The sequence below is a fragment of the Meles meles genome, chromosome 13 (assembly GCF_922984935.1).
Source record: "Meles meles chromosome 13, mMelMel3.1 paternal haplotype, whole genome shotgun sequence".
Taxonomy (NCBI): domain Eukaryota; kingdom Metazoa; phylum Chordata; class Mammalia; order Carnivora; family Mustelidae; genus Meles; species Meles meles.
In genome coordinates, this window is record NC_060078.1 from 72,522,137 (window position 1) to 72,546,717 (window position 24,581).

The 24,581-nt window shown below is 32.2% G+C and overlaps 1 protein-coding gene across 1 annotated transcript in view; it reads left to right on the forward strand.

Moving 5' to 3' along the window:
* The window catches only part of ATRNL1 (attractin like 1), an 836,623-nt gene that overhangs the window by 82,637 nt on the left and 729,405 nt on the right, over positions 1-24,581 (forward strand). The window contains exon 9 of the mRNA XM_046027294.1: positions 6,101-6,284. Coding sequence (XP_045883250.1) covers positions 6,101-6,284 — 184 coding nt within the window. The remainder of the gene's footprint in view (positions 1-6,100; positions 6,285-24,581) is intronic.

Here is a 24,581-nt window from a genome sequence, read left to right on the forward strand (position 1 = left end):
TTTAATAAGTACAATTTTGCCTTCATCCTAGAAATTGACAAAAAATGTTAAAGAGTAAACCATTGGCAATAAAAAAAAGAGTTGGAGAATGTATAGATAAAAAGAGATTTAATAGACATATCAGAATATCAGACAACTGTAATGTGTGGATCTCATTTAGATCCTGATTCCAACAAACTTAAAAAAAAGCTTATAAAATAATTAGAAATTCGAACATTGACTGGAAACTTCCTGATTTAGATAATTATTAATTGTCTGGGTTTTGTTTTTGTTGTTGCTTTGTTTTGTTGTTGTTTTTTGAGAATTGCTATGCAGACCTCTAGGGTTTTGGAACAAAGCTACTATAATCTCTTCTACAGATCACTTTTTGAGAAACAGTTTCTCTTTTGTTAGTAGTCTTGCTGCCTATTATATGAGTATATTATTTTTTCCCTTGTCTGGATGACTTTCAGTTGTTAATACTTTTCCCAAAGATGTTTGGTAGAAATTGGCAAAGACATCTGAGTTTGGAATTTTCTTTGTGGCAAGGCTTTAAAATTACAGGTTTAATTAATATAATAGTTATATAGCTACTCAAGTTTTTTCTCTCTTGTCAGAGTTAGCATTTGATTATTTTTTCAGGATTTGTCTATTTTATTTAAATTTTCAAGTGTATTTACCTAAAGGTCTTCATAATATGCTGTTAGTGAGGTTTAGAATATTTTGTAGCTGTGCTCCCTTTAGGTCCATAATAATGGCTTATTTGGACTTTATTGTCTTGTGCAGATTCTCCAGAAGATTATAAGTATTAATACTTTTCAAAGTACTAACTTTGGGAGTTACTGATTTTTTTGTCTATTTTTTTTGTCTATTCATTTCTTACTTTTATTATTCCCTCCTTTTAATATATTTTGATTTGTTTAGTTTTCCCCCTTTCTTTATATTGATATTCATTGTTTTCAGTTTTCAAAAAATGTTTTTAAAAATATGCATTTCTTCTTTACAGTGTCTTTTAAAAAGCAGATATTTTAAATTTGTATAAACTATATCATAATTTTTTATGGTGTCTGGGTTTTCTATTCTGAGAGATCTTTGTCAAGGTCACAAAGGTTTTTCTCTTAAATTTTCTCCTAGCTGTTTTAGAGTTTTGATTCTTATCCTCAGATCTATCATCTATTTGAGTTGGTTTTTCACAAATGGTATGAAGTAAGGGGTGAGGTTTTTTTTATTTGTTTAATAAATATAAAAATTTTCCAGTAACATTTGTTGAAAAGATTTTCCTTTCCCCGTTGATAGATGTGTTGAAAAGTCAGTTGACCATATGAGTTAATGTTTGGACTCTCTTTTGATCCATTAAGGTATACAGCCACACTTCATTAACTACTGTGGCTTTATAATTGAGGCAGTGTAAGTCCTGTGGTTTTTTTTTTTTTCTATTTCCAAAAAATTTTGGACTATTCTATGTACTTAACATTATCATATAAAATTTAGAATCAGCTTGTCGATTTCTTAAAAAATAAAGCTTGTAGGAATTTTAATTGAGGTTGAATTATGTGTACAGAGAGGAAAATCAAGTCTTTAGTAATATTAATTCTCTAAACTCATGGGCATGGTGTATTTCATTTACTTAGGTCTTCTTTAAATTTTTCAGCAATGTTGTTTAGTTTTTACTGTACTGGTATTGCACGTAGTTTGCTAAATTTATACCTAAATTTAAAAAAATTTTGTGTTATTGTAAATGATGTTTTGCAGGTATTTGTATAGTGTAATGATTGTCATGTTTGCCTGTTAATGGCACTTAAAATTTCAATTTACAATTGTTAATTGCTAGTAAATAGGAAAGAAGTTGATTTTTCATATTGAATTGGTATCCTGCAACTTTGGTAAACACACTTACTAATACTTACAGCTTTTTGGTAGAGTCCTTATTTTCTACATAGATAGATGATCATGTGTTAAAACCATGATAATAAATTTTGTTTATTTTTCCTTTTCAGTCTGCATACCTTTCCTTGTTTTCTTTGTATTATTGCTGTGGCAGTATTTCTGGTACAGTACTGAGTAGGAGTAGTGAAAGCAGCTATTTCTGCCTTTTTTTCCTGTTAAGAGGGAAAGTTCCAGCCTTTTAATTATTACATTAGTGTTATGTTTTCTAGATGCTTTTTATGTGGTGAAGGAAATCCACTTTTATTCTTAGTTCACCAAGAGTCTTTTTCAAATCAATGATGTTAAATTTTATCAAAGAATTTTTATGCATCTATCAAGAAGATCATTTGTTCTTTTTTTTGTCATTTCTTAATATGGTGAATGACATTGATTTTCAGACATTAAATAATGTTTGCATTCTTGGGTAAATCCCATTGGTCATAATGTATTATCTTTTTCATATATTGCTGGAATTGATTTGCTAAAATGTTAAGGATTTTTATGTTTATTCAGAAGAGATACTGGACTATAGTTTTCTGTTTTTATAGTCTTTGTCTGGTTTTGCAATCTGGATAATGATAAAGTGATTTGGGGTGTGTTTTACTCTATGCTATTTTCTGTAAGAGTTTGTATAGAATTGGTATTATTTCTTTCTTAAACTTTTGATGGCGCTCACCAGTGAAACTGTCTGGTTCATGAGCTTTCTTTGTCAGAAAGATTTTGACTATTGCATTTATTTTCTTTAACGAATGTTAGAGATATTTAAATTACCCATTTCTTTGTGGGTGAGCTTTGGTAGTTTGTGTTAAATTTATTGGCATGAATTCTTTTCTTATTCTCTTATTTTTCTCTTCTTTTTAATGTTGTAAAATGTATAATGATATCTGATATGAATTATTTGTGTCCTCTCTTGTCAGTTTGACTAGAGATTAATAGGTTAAACAAATTTATTGATTTTTTTTAAAGATTTTATTTATTTATTTGACAGACAGAAATCACAAGTAGACAGAGAGGCAGGCAGAGAGAGAGAGAGAGAGGGAAGCAGGCTCGCTGCTGAGCAGAGAGCCCGATGTGGGACTCGATCCCAGGACCCTGAGATCATGACCTGAGCCGAAGGCAGCGGCTTAACCCACTGAGCCACCCAGGCGCCCCAAATTTATTGATATTTTCAAATAACTTGCTTTTGTTTCCTTTTTTTCTATTTTTATTGATTAATGCTCTATTTATCATATTTCTTTCCTTATTTGGGTTTTATTCTCTCTGGAAGAATAGATCATTGAATTGGTTGAGCCATTTTCCTTCTTTTTAAAAATATAAGTGTTGCTATAAATTTCTTTCTAAGCTAATGGTTCTCAAACTTTAATATACATAATTATGAATCACCAGGATGGTTGTTAAAATGGATTGTTGTGTCCTAACCCCTGATTTTCTTAGTATGTCAGCATTGATGACTAGAAACTTCCATTTTTAAAAAGTTTCTAAGTAATGTCATTTGCTGCTGTCAAGGAGCCATCTTTGAGAGTGATTGCTTAAGCTGTCTCCTGCATAGTGAAATGTGTTTTTGTTTCCATTTAATTCAAAATATTTTCTAATTTTCTTTGTGATTTTTTTTTTTTTTCCTGGCTCCTAGGTTGTTTAGTAGTATTGGTTTTATCCAAATGGATGAAGATCTTTCAGGTCTCTTTCTTGTCATTATTTCTTATTTCATTTAGCTGTTGTCAGAGACTATTTTTTGCTATATTAAAATTTTTGTGAGTCTTCTGAGAATATGGTCTATCTTGGTGAATGTTAAGTGTCAATTAAAAAGGGTGTGTGTGGGGGCGCATGGGTGGCTCAGTGGTTGAATCCTGTGCCTTCGGCTCAGGTCATGATCCCCGGGTCCTGGGATCGAGCCCCACATTGGGCTTTCTGCTCAGCGGGGAGCCTGCTTCCTTCTCTCTCTCTCTGCCTGCCTCTCTGCCTACTTGTGGTCTCTGTCTGTCAAATAAATAGATAAAATCTTAAAAAAAAAAATTAAAAAAAAAAAAAAAAGGGTGTGTCGGGACGCCTGGGTGGCTCAGTTGGTTAAACAGCTGCCTTCGGCTCAGGTCATGATCCCAGTGTCCTGGGATCGAGTCCCACATCGGGCTCGTTGCTCAGCAGGGAGCCTGCTTCTCCCTCTGCCTCTGCCTGCCACTCTGTCTGCCTGTGCTTGCTCTCTCTCTCTGACAAATAAATAAATAAAATCTTTAAAAAATTAAAAAAAAATAAAAAGGGTGTGTCTTCTGCTGCTGTTGGTTGGGGTGTTATGTGAATGCCAAATGCATGATGATGATGATTGTTCAATATTGGTATTTTGTTTAGTGTTTTCCTTAGAAACCTCCATTTATGGTTGTGGATTTAAGTATTGAATTTTTTGGTTCTATCAGTTTTTGCTTCATACATTTAGATGCTTTGTTATTAGTATTTATATAATTATAATTTTCAGGTCCCTGAAGTAAATTGTCTGCCTTCATTCCAAGTTATCTTCTGTTACCATTTCTGTTATCATCTGTTTGAACAGCTTCTTTAGCATGTCTTTTAGAGTAGATCTGCTGGATTTAGATTATCCTGTTTTTTTATATCTGAGGATCTTTTTATTTCACAATCATCCCTGAAGGATGGTTTTGCTTATCATGGAGTTCTGAGTTACAGTTATTTTTTGGCACTTTAAAAAGTGCTGGTACTTCTTCTGGCCTCTATGATTTCTTAGGATGAAAATCACAGTCATTCAAAATGTAATTTGTTGTTTTTCTCTAACCACTTCTGAGATGTTTTGTTCATTTTGAGTGTTCAGCAGCTTGATTGTGATGTGTTTAGGTCTAGATTTCTTTCGGTTTGACCTGTTTGTGATTTTTTCAGCTTCTTGAATCTGTAGGACCATTAATTTATTAACTATACCTTTTTGTTTTATTTTTGTTGAGGTTGCTCTAGGGATTAATATACGTTTTCAATTTATCAGATTCTACCTTTAAATAATGTTCTACCACTTCACATATAGTGTTAGAACCTCTGAATTTCCTGTATTTCTTCTCTTTTCCTTTGTGCTAGTATTATGTCTCATATGTTATGAACATCATCATAAATTGTTATGCTTTTTGTTTTAGAAAATAATTTATCATTTTAGGGAGACAAAAAAAGGAGAAATTATGTCTTTTATATTTATCCCCCAGAGACCTTTCTTGTAGTCTTCATTCATATATATATAAATCCAAGTTCTGTCTGGTTTCGACTGTTATTTTCATTCAGCTTAAAGAAATTCTTTTGTCATCTCTTGTAGGGCAAGTCTGGAGTAGTACATTATCTCTCTCTTTCTCTCTCTCTCTTTTTTTTTTGTCTGAAAAAGTTTTGTTTCATCTTTGGAAAATACTTTGTTGGGTATAGAATTCTATCTTGATAGTTACTTTTTTTTTTGGTAGAGAAGTCTAGGTTGACAGATTTTTTTTTACACCTTCTGAGTAGTATAAAAATATGAGACTTTATTATCTTTTTTTTTCCATTTTATTTATTTTTTCGAGACTTTATTATCTTCTGACTTACATTCTTTCTGATAAGAAATTAGTTGTAATTCTTATTTTTGTTTTTCAGGTTATACATCTTCATTACTTAATGCTATTCCTTGGTGTGGGTTTCTTTATTTCTTTCTTTATTTTTTCTTGCTTGTATTTCATTGATATAGTCCTGGAGTCTGTAACCAGTCTGCCTTTACACTTTTCAGATTTGTCTCTTGCACTGTTTTCAGTGTCTGTTGTTGTACTTAATTGGGGGGAGAGGAAGAAATGAGTCTATACCATTTTGTTCCACTTATCAACTTTTAAACTTTTGGTGGCTTTCTTCAAGCTATTTGTTAGTCTTTTTCTCAGGGCTGTTTAGAAATACAGAAATGTATGTGAGAATAAAGATTTCCTTTTCCTGTTGCACATCCAAAAATTTGGCATTTTTAATATTTCAGAATTTAATACACAGAAAAACCAGTCTTACTCAACTTTAATCTCTAGCATCTAACATAGTAACTAATATTTATTTAATAATTGTTCTTTGATTAAATGAATATTAATTATACTTAATTTACTCATAAAATGTGCTGTTAGAATTTATTTATTGGTAGTTTGATTATATATTAGTTATATTTTTAAATACTCCTTGAATTTCATGGTTTATCTTCTCCCATTTACAGCATCAAACACTTGGCTTGTTCCAGAAACTAAAGGAGCTATTGTTCAAGGTGGATATGGCCATACCAGTGTGTATGATGAAATAACAAAGTCCATTTATGTTCATGGAGGCTATAAAGCATTACCAGGCAATAAATATGGATTGGTAGATGATCTTTATAAGTATGAAGTTAACACTAAGACTTGGTGAGTAGACTGGGTAAAAGTATGATGAGAAACTTTGTCAATATTTTATTTTATATTTGTATAATAGTGGTGTTTATTAAATATTTTTAGGGAAACATTATTGTCCTTTTTTCCTATTTATTTCAACTAATGAAATTCTGTTGCACAGCAAAGGCAGAAAATAACACGTTTTCTATGTATTCATTATCACTTTAAGTGATTGACTTTAAAATGTTTTCTGATTACATAGATATGCTTATTCTGTATATATTACTTATAAGTGCTGATCTCATGTTCAATTCAGATGAGCAAATTTGCTTACCAATGTAACTTTGAGCTTTGATATTTTTTGCTCTGTGATTTTTTTCTTTGCATTCATATTTTAATGTCATTTGTAAATTTTAAAAGCAGTTCTTCAGTTTCATCATCTAATTTCCTTTGAAATGCAAAGCTTTTGCATTTTTTATTGTTGTTATAAATAGTGTTACATTGTACATCTTGTACTGGTTTCCTCATGCAGATACTTGAGAGTTTTTGTAGGACATATACTTAAAAGTGAAATTGTTGTGTCTGAGGATATTTACATCCTCAACTTTACTACATGTTGCCCAACTGCACTCCCAACTAACTGTGGTAATGTATACTTTCACCAGCCAGATGTAAATACCCCTGTTTCTTCATATTACCACCAACATTTGTAATTGTGAGGCTCTTTTCCTTTTGCACTTGAGGTGGATTTGCATGGTATCTTAATGATATTTATTGTGCATACCCAGATTATTGTTGTGACTAGGCATCTTTTTATAAAAAAGTGTTCATTTGCTACTTGTATTTCCTATTTAGTGAATTGCCTATTTATAACCATAATGTTCTTTTTTATGTTTGAAATATTATTAACTTTTCACTTACTATTTTTTCTATATATATGAGTATTAAAATAGATTTTTTTCTTTTTCTTTTTTTTTTTCTTAAGATTCTATGTATTATTCGACAGAGAGAGGATCACAAGTAGGCAGAGAGGCAGGCAGAGAGAGAGGGGGAAGAAGGCTCCCTGCTGATCAGAGAGCCTGATGCGGGACTTGATCCCAGGACACTGAGATCATGACCTGAGCCGAAGGCAGAGGCTTAACCCACTGATCCACCCAGATGCCCTGAAAGTAGAATTTTTTTTAAATAGAACTTTTGTTGTGCTCAAATATTTACCTTTGTAAAGTCTGGGAAACGATTCTGTTGTTGTTTTAAGACATTGTACATTCCTTTAAACTCTTAGGAAATTACTTTATGCATTGAATGAAAAAGAGTTTTTCACCAAATTTTGATTTGTTCTATCCCCTTCACTTTCAAACATACATTCTAAATTTTATTTTCTTTGAAAAAGAAAGATGGAATTTAAAAAAGAGACATTTCCTTTGCATGATTTGGTAATTTTTATTACTTTTTGTCTAATCAATACATTATTATTCTTTATATTTTTATAAATAGTAAGACTAGTAAATCACTTTTTTCCTTTATATAATTTTTGCATTGCATTTTATTTTCTATTTTAACCTTTTTAACTTTGACTTTTTGTTCTGATAGCAAGAGGAGCTGTGATTTAGTGATTAAGGCACTATCAATCTGCTTAACATATTTTTGTGATGTGAATGGATAAGAGAACTATGGGTATTATTTGAATGAAGTCAAAATGAGAGTTATTTGTTGCTCACCACTTGAAGCGGATTTGCTCAGATTTTGACATGATTTCCTTCCTGAAAGTTTCCCATAGTGAACTTTTATGTAGAAGAATGTAATTATCAATCTTGGCAATTTTAGTATATGTACAAATGCTATTGGATACTTATCCCTTAGGAGAATTTATTGAAATAATTTGCAAATTATTTTTAGTACCTTATTAGATATATATTGTAGATACATATGATTCTTTAATATTTTACTGGTTTCTGTGTTTTTAAAAAATATCATAAAATTATTAGTACTAAAATATTTTTCTATTATTCTTGAAGTTTTGATACTTGTTAGCTTAACTTTAAAGTTTGCTATCATATAGCAATTAGTATGTATAGGTTTATTTGTCAAATGTGATATAATTAAAAAATACATACCTGTTATATATTTTTAAATATATATACATATATATATAAATATATACCTGTTGTACAGATTGATTTTTAAGTTTTAAGTTTTTTTAAGTTTTTATCACCTCAGAACTAGTTTTAGTTTTTAGTAGATATAGTTTAATAGATAGGCTACTTTGTTGAAGTATTAGTAAATGGGTGTTTGGAGGAATTCTTTTTCATTGGTGTAATGGATTATTTTGGAATATTTTTTCCACTGAGAAGAATTAGGAATTACAACTTTTTAGGCACCTAAGAACTATCAAGGCAGTGAGAATCTGTGGGTCAAGATCTAGGAGAGGTGGAATGTCAAGGGAGGTAAAATTGGCATTTTGTGAAACTATTTTCCCTTTAGATGATAATAAATCCTGAAAGCTGTCTAAGAAACTGAGCAGAGCTTTTGTCAATTAATATGGAGGAATAAAATTGGATTTCCAAGTGTGCTAACAAAGATGGACTTCGCTACGCACTTAAGGATTTCGTTTACTCCCTGAAGTTCTAGGCCTACTAGTGTGGATAAGTCCACTTTGAATCATTGGATTATGGTGATCTGCTCATAAACTAAGTAGCCGGCAGAACAAAACTAAATCCTCTCTTGAGGAAAGTAATATCACACAGAGCCTCAAATTATTTCTTCAAAAAACATATGCAATATCTGATACAAAATGAAACAATAATAAGTCTTAGAAGAAGACAAGATAGGAAGAAAACAGCCTTTAGAAGCATAGCTATAGGATAATGGTGTTTCAGACAGAAACTTTAACATAAAAGGTAGAAAGTTAGGAAACAAGGGGAAGAGACGTATACTTAGAAATATCGTGTGATGAAAATCCAAACATGAAGGGAAAAATTTTAAAGCAGCCAATGGGAAAAAAGTCATACTCTTTAAAGGAACAATATTAAGAATGACAACTGATTCCTTCCTCCCTTCCTTTCTCTGTTCCTTCCTTTCTTCCTTCCTCTCCTCCCTCCCTCCATCCCTCCCTTCCTAAAGTTTTTATTTATTTATTTGAGAGAGAATGAGAGAGAACATGAGCTGGGGAAGGAACAGAGAGAGAGGGAGAAGCAGACTTCTCTGCTGAGCAAGGAGCCTCATGTGGGGCTCAATCCTGGGACCTTGGGATTGTGACCTGAGCCCAAGGCAGATGCTTAACTGACTGAACCACTGAGGTGCCCCTAGACTGACAACTGATTTCTTAACTGAAGAAATGAAATCTAGAAAACATAGTCTTCAAATTGCTCAAAGGAAAGAATCATCAACCAAAAATTTTGCACGTGGTGAAATATCTTTAAGAAATGAAAGCAAAATAAAGATATTTTTCAGAAAAACAAGAGTTAAAGGAATCTGACAAGAACAGACCTCCAATAAGGGAGATACTAAAAGAAAATGCTATTGAAGTAAAAGAAAAATGTTCCCAGATACTGGAATGAATAGAGAACTTAAGAGTAAATTGAAATAATTATTTGTTATTTTAAACTATAAAAATAATAGAGGCTTAAATGGATATATAATTTGAATGCATGATAATAACATCTTATACGTCAGGAAGAAGGACAAATGATGTTCAAAATACTAGGGTTTTTGTTACATGTGGGAATTGGTAAGAGAAGTAGTTTATTGGTAAGAGAAGTAGTTTATAGTAGACCTAAATAACTAAGGATTCATATTGTAATTATTAAGCAACAAAAATAAAAGTAGAACTTCATATCTAACAAGCTAATAGGAAGGAAAATAAGAATACTACTTAATGGATTTGGAAGAAGACAAGAAAGGAATGGAATAGATAGGACAAAGTCTAGTTGGGATACTTGTAAAGGAAGTAGGAAGTGTAATTAACTCCAGATATGTCAATAATTACACTAAATGTAAGGGAATAAATATTCCAAGTTACAGTAAATGTAAGGGACTAAATATTTCAATGAAAAGCTAAGGATTTTTTGGACTTAGTTTAAAGCAAAACCTAGCCATATGCTGCTTAGAAGAGATAAAAAAAATCTAAAAATATTTGGAAAAATTGAAAGAAAAGAATGGAAAAAAGATACACAATTGCTAAACAAAAGAAAGTTGGTATAACTTTACTAATACCAGACAGATAAGAATTTAAGTCAGGCATCTACCTGGAGGATAGAACAGTGAATTTATATGTACCTTATAACATGTGTTAAGTAAAGCAAAAAAATGACGGAACAAATGAGGACAGATTATATTGGAATGTTTTTATTTCTTTTTTTTTTTTTTTTTAAGATTTTATTTATTTATTTTGACAGAGATCACAAGTAGGCAGAGAGGCAGTCAGAGAGAGAGAGGGAAGCAGGCTCCCTGCCGAGCAGAGAGCCCGATGTGGGACTTGATCCCAGGACCCTGAGATCATGACCTGAGCTGAAGGCAGCAGCTTAAACCACTGAGCCACCCAGGCGCCCCTGGAATGTTTTTAATCCAGTTATCTTGGGAACTGATAGCACAAGGAGACAAAAAGCAAAAAACAGAAAAGATATGAATGATTTCAGCAGTCTAATAATTTTGTGTTCTTCAGTATTTGAGAGCATATTATCTTATAACTGCAGAATATGTCCTGTTTTTAAGTACATATGGAATATTTTCCAAAATTTACCATATGCGTTTTGATGCAAGTCTCAACAAATTTAAAAAGATTCAAATTATACAAAGTAATTGATCACAGTGAAATAAACAGAAGTAACTAGAAAATCCCTAAGATGTCTGGAATTAATAAATTTCTTAAAACTAAGGTCAAAGGAATTACACTAAAATTAGAAAATATTTTGTACGGAATGATGACAGATCAAAATGTTTATGATGCCAAAAAGAGGGACATTTATAACTTTAAATGCATTTATTAGAAAAGATTTTTAAAAAGCCCGAGAATCAGTGTTATAAACATAATCTTAAGAAGTTAGAAAAAATGATAGATTAGTCCCAAAAGAAGAATAGTATAAATAAAGATAAGAAAAAGAATATGAGATAACATAAATTAATGAAATAGAAAAGAAACATGATAAAGATGATCCATATAGTTACCGAAAATCAATAAAATTGGTTGTTTGGAAAACATTTACTTAAAAGCAATACAATTTATGCTTCTATAAGAACTTTAACAACTATGGAGTAAATAACAACTATGGAGTAAATGGAGTAAATGCAATGACATGTATGTAGGAACTTTACACAGAAAATTAAAAACCTTATTTAAGTGACAAATAAATAAGAGCCAAATAAATGGAGGTTACATTATGATAATTGTTAGAAGAACGGAATAGTGTAGAGATGTCTTTTTTTTTTTTTTTTTTTAGGATTTTTATCTATTTGAGAGAGAGAGAGCACAAGTGTGTGCATGAGCGTGTTGCGGGGAGAGGCAAAAAGAGAGGGAGATAGATAAGCAGACTCCCTGCTGAACGGGGAGCTGGATACAGGGCTTGATCCCAGGACTCCGAGATCATGACCTTGTGAACCAAAGGCAGATGCTTAACTGCGTGAGCCACCCAGGCACCCCTGTAGAGATCTCTCTTTTGCTCAAATTGATCCTGTAAATTTAGTGTAATCCCAAACAAAATTATAGCAAGTATTTTTTTAGAAGTTGATGTGCATATTCTAAAATTTATATGAAAATGCAAATGACCAAGTATAGCCGAAACAAAGTTTAAGAGGAACAAAGCTGGAGGACTTCTCTACCAGATCTCATGATTTTGAAGCTATGGTAGTTAAGTGTTGTTGCAAAGATAATGAAGTAGACCAATGTGGCAAATAGGAGTTCCATAGGCAGACTCACATATTTGTGGACATCTAATTTGTGACAAAGGTTAACTACAGAGCTGTTTTTGTGATAAATTGCTGTGGACCAGTAAAATATACAATTGAAAAAAATAAATATTGGGCCCTACTTCACACCATAACACAAAAATCAGTTTCAGATCGATTGTGGATCCAAATATGGAAGGTAAAATAATAAATGTTGTACAAGATGACATAGGCAAATATTTTTATATCATTGGTGAAGAAAGACTTTTAAGGTAGATTTAAATAATTTCCTTTTTTTTTTTTTTAAAGATTTTATTTATTTGACAGAGAGAGAGCACAAGCAGGGGCGCAGCAAGCAGAGGGAGAGGGAGTAGAGGACTCCCTTCTGAGAAAGGAGCCCAATGTAGGGCTCGATCCCAAGACCTGGGATCATGACCTGGGCAAAGTCAGATGCTTAACTGACTGAGCCACCCAGGCGCTCCTTAAATACTTATTATTTAAATCCTATTAGTAAGCGAGAAGTGATAAACTGAAATACATATGTTTAAAAATATAAAAAAGTGAAAAGGGAATCTGCACTGTGGAAAGTATTTGCAACACAGGAGGTCAACAAAAGACTGTCTCTTCCTGAAAATATAGGGAAGCACTAACAATCAGTAAGAAAATGTCAGATAACTCAATAGAAAATATGTAAGAATCTTGAATAGTTATTTCACAAAAAAGATATTTGGATGGCTAAAATACATATTAAAGGGTGCTCAATTTTCTTTGTTACTAGGATAATTTAAATTAAGACAACATTGACTACCACCACACATCCACTTAAATGGCTAAAATTTACCTGACTGCTAGTATCAAATATGTATAAATTGGTTTGAAGTACTCTGAAAAAATCTTTTCTGCTAAATATGAATACACTCACACTCATGTATGAAGTAGCTATTGTAGTTCTATATCCAACAAATGCATATATGTGTGCACTGTAGTCATATAGAATAGTATTCATGACAACTTATTTAAAACAATCAATAATAAAAAACAGGTGAAATATTTATCATTGGTTCAAATAGATGAGTTATATATTCTTACAATGGAATGCTATATAATAATGAAAATAAAAGAATCATCTCTGTATACATTCAGTTGTATCTCACCAAAATAGTGTTGACCAAAGAAGTCAGACACAGAAGAATATAATATGATTCCACTTAAATGAAGTTTAACACCAAGAAAAATTAATCTGTTTTAACAGGGATTTATAACAGGAAGTTATAACAGGGATTATCCTAGGCTAGGAAGAACTGAGTATTGATTGGGATGAGCAACAGAGAGGCTTCGGGAGGAGTTACACATATGTGTTCACTTTGTGATAACTCATTGAGCTATACCCTTAAAATATGTATACTTTTTGGTATGTATGTTCCATGTTATTAAAGTTTATTTAAAAACAGAAATCTGTATTTGATTTGACTTTGTAGGTTTAATAGTATATACTTATGGTTTATAATAATTGGAATAATGAAAGCGAGTCAAGTTTTTAAAAAATTTCTTTATGTATATGTGTGAGAAAGAGAGCGAGCTCAAGCAGGGGGAGGGGCATAGGGAGAAGAAGCAGGCTCCCCACTGAGCAGGGAGCCTGATGTTGAACTTGATCCCAGGACCCTGAGATCATAACCTGAGCCAAAGACATACACTTAACCGACTGAGCCACCCAGGTGTCCCAAGAGGTTCAATTTTTAATATATAGTTACCAAAATACATTTTTTTTTTTTTTGTGGCATTGTTAGAAAAGGACTGAAATGTAAAAGTTCTGATACACTAAAGCCATTGCTGCTATTCCACTACTTCAGGACTAGTTGAGTCTGGTTTCTTTACATTTAAGGAATAAAAGAGATCAAATGTCCTGTATTTTTAGGAATTCCCATTTCTCAAAAATGATTCCTTATATATTGTTGGAATGTACTATTCATTGATATCATCATTTAAGAGATTTAAAACTTTGCTGTAATGATTTTGGTTACTAAAGCCATTGTAGTCTTGATTTCTTAGCCTTGTTAGATAAGACATCTCATAATATTCTTTGCGCATACCTGTTTGTAGAACTTACAGTAGGAGGCTTTTCTGTGATAGTGGAAATCTTACCTTTTCTAGATCTTCTGTTGAGGTCCTTTCCTCTACTGCTGTCTTCTTTTAATCTGTGAAAAAGACCAGTAAGTTTTAGCACATAAGGAACATTATTAAACATTATCATTTATAACTTACAGATATAATGATCAACTAAGAAATCTTCTTCCATTTTTTTTTAAAGATTTTATTTATTTATTTGACAGAGAGAGAGATCACAAGTAGGCAGAGAGGCAGGCAGAGAGAGAGGAGGAAGCAGGCTCCCTGTGGAGCAGAGAGCCCGATGTGGGGCTCGATCCCAGGACCCTGAGATCATGACCTGAGCCGAAGGCAGTGGCTTAATCCACTGAGCCACCCAGGCGCCCCCCTCTTTTTCCATTTTTTAAGTGGAAAAAAATAGATTTTAGCTTTACTTCTAGAAATATTAAAAAGCTAAGTACAAGTCTAATGATAATACTTTTGTGGTACTATATTAATTCTGTACTTTAAAAAATTTTGGAATCACATTTACCTAAAATGTGTTTTTATAATGATGCTATGTCTGATTACATAAAATGAGTTCTTTTACATTCTTAAATTTGATATAATGGGAGTTATTTTTACATTGAAGGATTCAAAATTATTTTATTAAATTACTGAGTTTTTGTGATTTCTCTAAAATTTCAGCTGTCAGACTTTGGAAAGTGATATAAGACAATTTTATAAATGTTATTAGTTAACTTACCTTTTAGTAAATACTGATGAGCATGGTGTTCATCCTTGCTCATTTCTCTTCACGATGAGTGTCTGAAATCTTTTCAACAAACTTGTTGACTCTGTCAAGCACTGTGTTGGGAATAATTTTATGATATCCTCAGTAAGGAAGACAAATTTTATGGTTCATGTATATTTGGGAAATAATAGAAATACACACATACATATGTATAAAGAAGTGGCATAGCAGACTTATTAAAATGAACAAAATATATAGGCAAAAAATATTGTCTTTATAAACATCATGGTATGTTACGGGATTTAGAATTTTGGAAAGTATGATTAAAATCACACACTGATAATTTGAAGAAATACTTATCTCTTTAAGGTAATTTTGAGATGTGTAGTACTTACTTTTTTCCTAGTGCTCTTTTATAAACTAGGGAATATTGCTTATGGTATCTGAAAGCATACATTTACAGTTTTCGAATAATAATGAAGTGAACACCTTATCTTCCCGAGCTATGTAAGAGGACATTACAATACCCCCATCATGTGTGACTTCATGATGGCATTCCCTTCATTATCCCCAAAAGAGATAACCATTATGCTTAATACTGTGTTAATTATTTCCCTGCTTTCCATTTTTTATACGTATTTGCAAACAAACCACTCAGTTTGTCTCTTTTGAATTTTGCTTCTATTGTTAAACTTTGTATGCTTTCCTTAGAGATTTTTTTTTAAAAAATCAAATCTATGTGTTAGAGATATAATTTAATGGAGGGAGGTAGATAATAAAAATGGAAGTAAATAAAACGTATTTAAAAAATGATAATAATTGCTATGGAGAAAAGAGAAAACATGGAAAGAGGACGAGTTTTAGGTTGTTGCATTTAAATAGGGTAGTGAGAGAAGACATAACCAAGGCCATATGTGAGGAAAGACCTGAAAGAGGTTAGAGAGGGAGCCATGCCAGAATCTGAGGGGCAAGTAGAAAGGTAGTGCAAAAATCTTGAAATGGGAATATGCTTATCATTTGGAATAGCAAGGTGGCCAGTATAGCAGGAGTAGAGGCACTTAGAGTGGATTGGATGAAATGGTAGAAAATGATCTTAAAGTGGTAATTGGGAACACTGTCAACGAGCTCAGTATAAGGATTTTGACTTTTATAGTAATATGGGAAGCGATTGGAGGATTTTGAATAGAGAAGTGAGATATTCTGCCTTAGGATTTTAGGGGATCACTCTGGCTGTTGTGTTGTGGTTATGATGCAAGAGTAGAAGCAAGAACACCATTTAGGTTATTGTAGTAATCTAAGAAACAGATGATAGCATCTGGGACCAATGAGGCAATGTGCAAGTGATGAGGATTGGTTAGATTCTGAATATAGTTTCAAGGTAGAGCCAAGAGAGATTGCATAGACTAAGGGATTGTAAATAGAGCAGTAGAGAGAACAACTGAAAGAGGAATTAGACTTTTTGCCTGAAGACCTGAAAGCATGGAGTTGGTATTAATGGAGATGATGAATTTTTTGAGAGTGGGTTTGGTGTAGAGGAAAATGAGCAGCTCAGTGTTAGATATATTTAATTTGAGATATAGACGACATATCCTAGTGGATCTGTTTAATAGGTGGATAGGTACAGGAGTTTGGGCATCTGGACGCTAATTTTCTGGTCAGAGAAGTAAGGATAAATAATCAGAAAAGGCGACTGAGAATGAGTAGTTAAATGAGCAGAAAAACCAGGGAAATGTATGTTCTAGAAGCCAGGAATGTGTTTGAAAGGAGGGAGAAAATCTGTCACCCATCAGCAGCTGCTAATGGGTGAAGTAATATGAGAATTGGGAGATATTCATGGGATCTGGCAAGTTGAAGTTTTTTTGTGATATAAGTAAGTTCCAGTGGAGTTGTAGATTGAAGTTCTGATCAGCATGGATTTTGATCAGGATGAAAGAGGATTTGGAGAAAAGTACTGGTAAATTTTCTGAGGAGTTTAGTTTTAAGGGAAAGAGAAAAATAGGGTAATCGTGGGTAAAGGAGGTGGGGACAAAAGAGATCTTTTTTTTTTTTTTTAAGTTTGGAGAAGTGATTGTTTTTTGGCTTAAAGGGAAGATCAACTGTATGTAAAAGAAAAAAAACAAACCAATTATGCCAGAGGGAAGAATTTGATAGAAGGAAGTACTTAGAACAAGTAGCCATGGGGTCTAGTGAACACAAATAGTGAGGATAGGTTTTAGGAGCATAGACATTTTATTCATAGGAATAGGAGAAAAGGCAGGGTACATGAATATGGTGCAAGAAAATGGGTAGAGTGATGAGAACTTGGGAAGATTTGATTCTTTTTTATTCTTAATGAAGTAGAAAGTGAAGTTACCAGTTGGGAGAGAATGGGGGATATAGGAAGGTGGAGGATGGGCAGAATGGATGCAGGGAAGTGGGAGATATAGGCTTTCAGTTATGGAGTGTATAATCTAAGGAAATGAGGTACAGCGTAGGGAATATAGTCAATGGTATTGTAATAGTACTGTTCAGTGACGAATGGTAGCTACACTTGTGGTGAGCATAGCATAAGGTATAGAGCTGTTGAATCACTGTGTTATACACCTGAAACTAATGCAATGTTTTGTGTCAGTTATATTAAAAAAAAGAATTGGGGATATTAGAGGTTTGAGGTTTGAAGAGAGAAGTTGCAGTATGAAATGTTCGTTTAGGAGGAGAGTATGGAAGTATGGTAGAATTGCTGGCAGACTGCAGTTGTAGTCTTATGTGAGAGATACTTAAAGTGTGAAAATAGATCCTTTTTATATTTTCTGCCATAGATGGTATTTGGAATGTACCAAGTTTTATATTATGAACCATTATAGTATATATGTTCTTATTGAGTCTTCTCTTGTTTCATATATAGGTTTCTCTAAGCTATTTCCTTAGTATTATAAATGCTTGATCATAGGCAATGTCATGCTCAGTTTTACCCAACTATACTTCAACATCATTTCACTAATTTATACACTTACCAGTCATGAACGGGAGTTTCCAGTTCTCTACAATTTCTCCAAAATGTGATGTTTGAGTTTTAAAATAAATTTTGTCAATAGGATGGGTGTGAAATGATGTTCCCATTTGGTTTTCATTTGATTTTCCCTGATTACTAAAGAGGTGAAACATCTTTTCATGTTTATTGTCCATATATTTCTTCTTCTTGTTTTGTCCTACTGGTTATTTTGCATATCCTTCTTTTTGATATTAATCCTTTGTTAGTCTTCTACTTTGCAAACCTGCTTTCTCTTGGATCATGGCTTTTCATTCTGCTCTCTGTATAATGTTTAATGAATGGAACTTCTTAATTTAAATATAGAAATGATTAATATTTTCCTTTGTGGGTTGTATTTTGTGTTTTGCATAAATACTACTTCCATACCTTAATATTTTCTATATATTTCCTACCATTTTATATCATTTTATAGTTTTGTCCCTCACATTTAGTTTGAATCCAACTGGATAGGGATCTTTTTTTTTTTTTAAATGTGGATATCCATTTGTCCCAGACCATTCCTTTAGTGGTCTGTAATACTAATAAATTTTTGTTAGAATTATTGCTAGGTGTTTGATATTTTTGATATTTTCTAAATGATATCTCTTTTAGCTTTTGAAGGCTGAGATGACAAATTACCACAATGTATCCTTTCACAATTCTGTAAGCTAGATACCAGAATGGAAATCAAGCTGGGCCACACTTTCTCTAATGGCTCTGGGGAAGTCCTTTCTTACCTTTTCCAGCATCTGGTTAACTCTGGGCAGTCCTGGGCGTTCTTTGCTTGTAACTCCATTCATCACTCTAATCTCTGTCTTCCCATTGCCTTCTTTCTGTGTGTACGTATATGTGTTTTCATGTGGCCTTCTTATAAAGACACCAATTATGGGACTTAGGGGTCACCCTCATCTAGTGAGACCTTATTTTACTTAGCTAATTAAGTCTGCAAAGGTTATTTCCAAATAAGGTCTTGTTCAGAGGTTCGAGGTAGACTTGAGTTTTGGGGGATTCTATTCAACCATACATTATCTTTTTATTTCTTTTGGGCTGATATATGGAGATGCAGTTTTTTATATTACTTTTGTGTCTAACAGCTTGCTGTATTTTTGGAACGTATGTGTAGATATTTCTCAGTTTTTTATAATAGATGATCAGATTATATGCAAATAATGATAGCTTTGTTTCTTCCTTTTTGGGTCTTACAACTTTTTATTTTTCTTACCTTATCATTTTAGTAACCATCTCCAGTTCAATGTTGAATAGAAGTTAACAGACATCCTTTATTAGTTCTGAGCTTTAACGAAATGCTTTTGGTGTTTCTCCAGTAAGAATGATGTTCACCATGGGTTTTGTAGATGTTGTTAAGAAAGAGCCTTTTTTTCCTGGTTACCTAAAGGTTCATATCATGAATGGATGGATTCTATCAAAGATATTTTGGGGAATGTTTATCTGATTTTTCTACTCAATAATTTACTGTGGGTAATTACTTTAATTATGTTATCATTAACCTAATTTGGGTTAAGTCAAATTGAGTCAATATACATTACTTGTTTTTTGGCTTGCTAACATTTTGATAAACATTTTTGCCCTGATGCCAACAGATTTGCATGTGGTTTTCTTGCATATTCTTGTCAGTTCTTTGGTGGTGAGATTATGTGGGCCTTATCAAATGGGTTGGGGACTACTTTTTATACTTTGGAACAGTACGTATAAGACTGGGAGTATTTTTTTCTGAATATTTTATGATGATAACCTTCAAGTCAGGTGTTAGAAAACAACTTTATGTGTGGTATTTAGGTACTATGTCCAACATATATAATGGTTATAAATCTTTTTTTTTTTTAAAGATTTTATTTATTTATTTGACAGAGAGAGATCCCAAGTAGGCAGAGAGGCAGGCAGAGAGTGAGAGGAAGCAGGCTCCCCGCTGAGCAGAGAGCCTGACGCGGGACTCGATCCCAGGACCCTGAGATCATGACCCGAGCCGAAGGCAGTGGCTTAAACCACTGAGCCACCCAGGCGCCCTATAAATCTATTTAGATGCTATAATTAGTTCTTAAGTTTTGATGAGACCTATTTTTGGGAATTTATCCAAGAAATCAATGTCTTCTGTTAAATTGTTATAGAGGTGTGTTCATTATATTCACTTAGAATCTTCAGTATTAGCAACATTTGTAGTTATGTTCCCTTTTAATTATTTTTAAGCGCTATCTGTAATTATCTACTTAACCATCTGTTATCTATCACTTATTATTTTTTCTCAATTAATAGTGAGTTGTTGACATGATGTCACTTTTAAACCTAAATATTTTTATACTTATTTACTAAAAAACAAGGACAGTCTCTTCCATAATCACAATATAGGTATCAAATTTAGGGGAGAACATTAATAGAATTTACTAATACAGCCTGTAGATTTTATTCATCTTTCCTAATGACCCTATTATCTTTTTTATGAAAAGGATAACACTTTTTTATGGCTGATTTGATTTCTTAATAAATTTTGCATGTATGTTCACAGGTGAAATTGCCTGTGGTTTTCCCTTCTTATACTATCCTACTTAGGTTTTGATATTTTTTTCCTTGCCAGGTTTTGATGTTCTTTCCTGATCCAGGATTATATCTAAGAACACACAGGTGTTTAGTGGTCGTGCCCTTTTAGTCTTTTTTAATCTGAGACAATTTCAGTCTTTCTCTTGAAGAATTTACCCAATCTGGAATGTTTCTTCATGATTAGCTTCACTTTTTAAATTTTTGGTAGAATACCAAAATAATTCCTTGCATGATTTTTTTAAACAATTTTTGTTTAAAATTGTTAAAATAGCTATCATTATTTGCATAAAATTCATGTAACAATATTCTCCATTTTGACCATTTTTAAAGTGTACAATTTAGTGTTTTTTAGTATATTTATAATGTTTTGCAGCCATCATTACTAATTCCAGAATATTTCTGTCCCCCCCCAAAAGAAATCGTATACCTCCCTAAGCACTCTTCCTCTGTCTCCTACAAACCATTAATCTACTTTCTGTCTCTAGATTTGCCTATTTCTGATATTCCTATAAAGGGAATATACAATATGTGACCTTCTGTGTCTGGTTTATTTCACTTAGCATAATATTTTCAGACTTCATCTGCACTGTGATATGTTTTACTACTTCATTCTTTTTTATAGCTGAATGATATTTCATTGTATGAATATTCCACATATTGTTTATCCATTCACGAGTTGATGGACATTTGGGTTGTTTTCACTTTAGGATATCATGAATGAGGCTGCTATGAACATTCCCGTAGAGGTTAACTTTATATATTGGTTAAAGTGGTGGTTAAAATGGTTCCAGTTTTCTCAACTGTAAAGACACACTTTTTCCTTTTTAAATTAATAAACACCTGTGGAGAGATACTTAGAGACTATGTAAGTATTCTGTTAAACTTTTACCTAATAGTTTTAGTATCCACTGATCATTTTTGTGAGAAAGTTAATACCACGTTGGTTACTGAATAGTGATATCTAATTTTATTATTCCTTCTAAATCACCCTGAATTTTTCTTTATTTTGTTAAATGTTTTATAATGAATTACTGTTTTTCTTTATTTTGCTGCTCAAAGTGTCCCACATTTGGCCACTGTGAGCTCCTTTCAGCCAGGCTGCTGTGTTCTTTAGATGTATCCTCACTGTCTTTTGCACTACTCTACTTTCTGGCACACATACCAAAAAAAAAAATTCCTTCACGTTTTGTTCTTTTCCTGCTGGAATAAGTAATTTCCTCTAGGAACCCACATTCCTTTAGTGGAGAATAGCGTTTAAAAACTGAGATTAGGGCACTAGGTTTGTTTATTGCTTTTTTGATGTGTTTACAGATCCTCTCAGAAGATAAAGCCAGAAAATATGCAAACACACATATCTCTACCTATTTTTAGAAAAAGGCATATATCTCTGCCTCTATATATTTGTTTGTCTGTCTGCCTAAACCCTGTTCTGTCTAAACTGCATAATGATGCAGTACTACATCACAGTATTTATTCTAGCCTTCCCCTCTTCCACATTTGTAAATCCCTTCTGACAGTGAGAAACCTGGATCAAAAGATATCTTGATTTTTTTCATTGGAGTTTTGTACTTTTTGTTACATAGGTATTATATATATATTTTGTTAGATTTATACCTATTTTATTTTATTTTTTGGTGCTAATATAAATGGTGTGTATCTTTAATTAAAAGTATTTGTTATGCTGGTATGTAAGAAATCAATTGACTTTAGTTTATTAGCCTTGTATTCCTTACCCTTGCTATAATCACTTAGTTCAAGGGATTTTCTCCATAGACAATCATGTCATGTGTGAACAAATACAGTTTTATTTATTCCTTTCCAAATTTGTTTATCTTTTATTTCCTTTTCTTAGCTGATTGCATTGGTTAGAACTACCAGTACAATGTCGAATAGAAGTTGTTAGAGAGACTTTTTGCCTTGTTTTTTCTCTTAGAAGTAAAACATCTAGTTTCTCACTGTTAAGTCTGATTTTTTTTTTTTTTTGTAAATTTTCTTTATCAAGCTGAGGAACTTCCCCTCAATTCCTAGTTTGATGAATTTTTTTTTTATCATGAATAGATGCTGTATTTTGCTTAGTGATTTGTTTTCTGTAACTGTTGATATGATCATATGATTATTGTTCTTTATCCTATTGATGTGATAGATTACATTATTTGACCTTCAGATGTTTAATCAGCCTTGCATACCTGGATAAATCCTATCTGCTTAATCATTAGATTAAAACATTTTCAACTTAAAATGTTAAAATAAACTTAGAGCCATTTTATTCCCGCAGAAGGAAACCCTATACTTATTAGTGATCACTCCTTATTTCCCCTCAGACCTTCAGCTCTAGGTAAGCACTATTTACTTTCTATCTCTATAGATTTTTCTTCTGGAGTTATAAATGGATGATACAATATGTTTTTATTTTTTTAAAATATGCTTCTTTAAGCCTAAGTGAGAGCATCATTTCATATTGTAGTGTGTATCAGCACTTAGTTTCTTTTTTTGTTAAAATATATTCCACTATATGGATATACCACATTTATTTATCCACTTGTCAGTTGATAGAAGTTGGGGTTGTTTCTCCTTTTTAGCTATGGCTAATAATACTTCTATGAAAATCTGTGTACATGTTTTTGTGTAGAGGTTTGTTTTCATTGCTCTTGGGTATATATCTAGGAGTGGATTTGCCAGCTCTACAGTTACTCTACATTTAAATTTTTAAGGAATAGCCAGACTGTTTTACAAAGTGACCACACCATTTTATATTCCCACCAGCAGTGTATGAGGATTTTAATTTCTCCATATTGTCAGACATTTGTTTGACATGTTTGTTATTGTCAAACATTTTGTCAAACATTTTGATTACTGTGACCCTAGTGGGTATGAAGTGGTATCTCATTATAGTTTTGACTTGTATTGTTATAATTGCTGTTCATATTAAGCATCTTTTCAAGTGCTTGTTGGCCACTCCCTTGGAGAAATGTCTATTAGGATCCTTTGCCAATTATTTAATTTGATTTATGTCTGTTTATTATTGAGTTACGACGTCTTTATATATTCTAGGTGTAAGTCCTTTGTTAATTATATGAGTTGCAAATATTTCTCCCATTTTGTGTGTTATTTTTCACTTAGTTTACAGAATCCTCTGAAGCTAAATCTTTAAAAATTTGGTGATGTCCAATTTGTTATATATTTTGTCACTTATGCTTCTGTTGTCATATCTACGAATCCGTTGCCTACCCCAGTGCCAGGAATATTTACTTCTGTATTTTCTTCTATGAGTTTTATACTTTTAGTTCTTAAATTTAGGTCTTTTATCCATTCTGAGTTAATATTCATCTATATTGTGAAAGAGGAGTTCTTTTTTCTTTTTTCATGTAGATACCCATTTGTCCTAGAAACGTTTGTTGGAAAGAGTACTTTTTCCTTTATTTGAATTTACAATTATTTCCTTTATTTGAACTTACAATTCTTTGTATTGTAAATTCAATTTACAGTTCTTTGTATTGACTATTTCTACATGAATTTTAAGACCAGCCTGTCAATTTAAAAACAAAACAAAACTCCAGCTGGGACTTTTATGGGGAATGAGTTGAATTTATAGATCAAATTGTAGAGTATGGCCATCTTAACAATATATTATCTTCCAATCCATGAAAATGGGCTATCCTTCCATTCATTTAGGCCATCTTTAATTTCTTTCCTTAATTTTTTTTTAGTTTTTACAGTATAATTTTTATACTTTTTTTGCTAAATTTATTCCAAAATATTTTATTCTTTTTGATACTTTTATCAGTTGATTTTTAAATTATTTTTATCTTAGGATTTTGCATTGGTAGGTATACAAGTTGGTGGGTATAGATGTTCAACTGATATTTGTATATTCTCTTATCTCATAGACTTGCCAAACCCATTTATTATTTCTAATAATTTTTTGTGGGTTCATTAAAATTTCTATAAATAAGATCATGTCATCTGCAAATAGTGAGAGTTTTACTTCTTCCTTGCTAGTCTGGATGCCTTTTATTTCATTTCCTTGCTTCTTTCCCTTTATATAACCTGT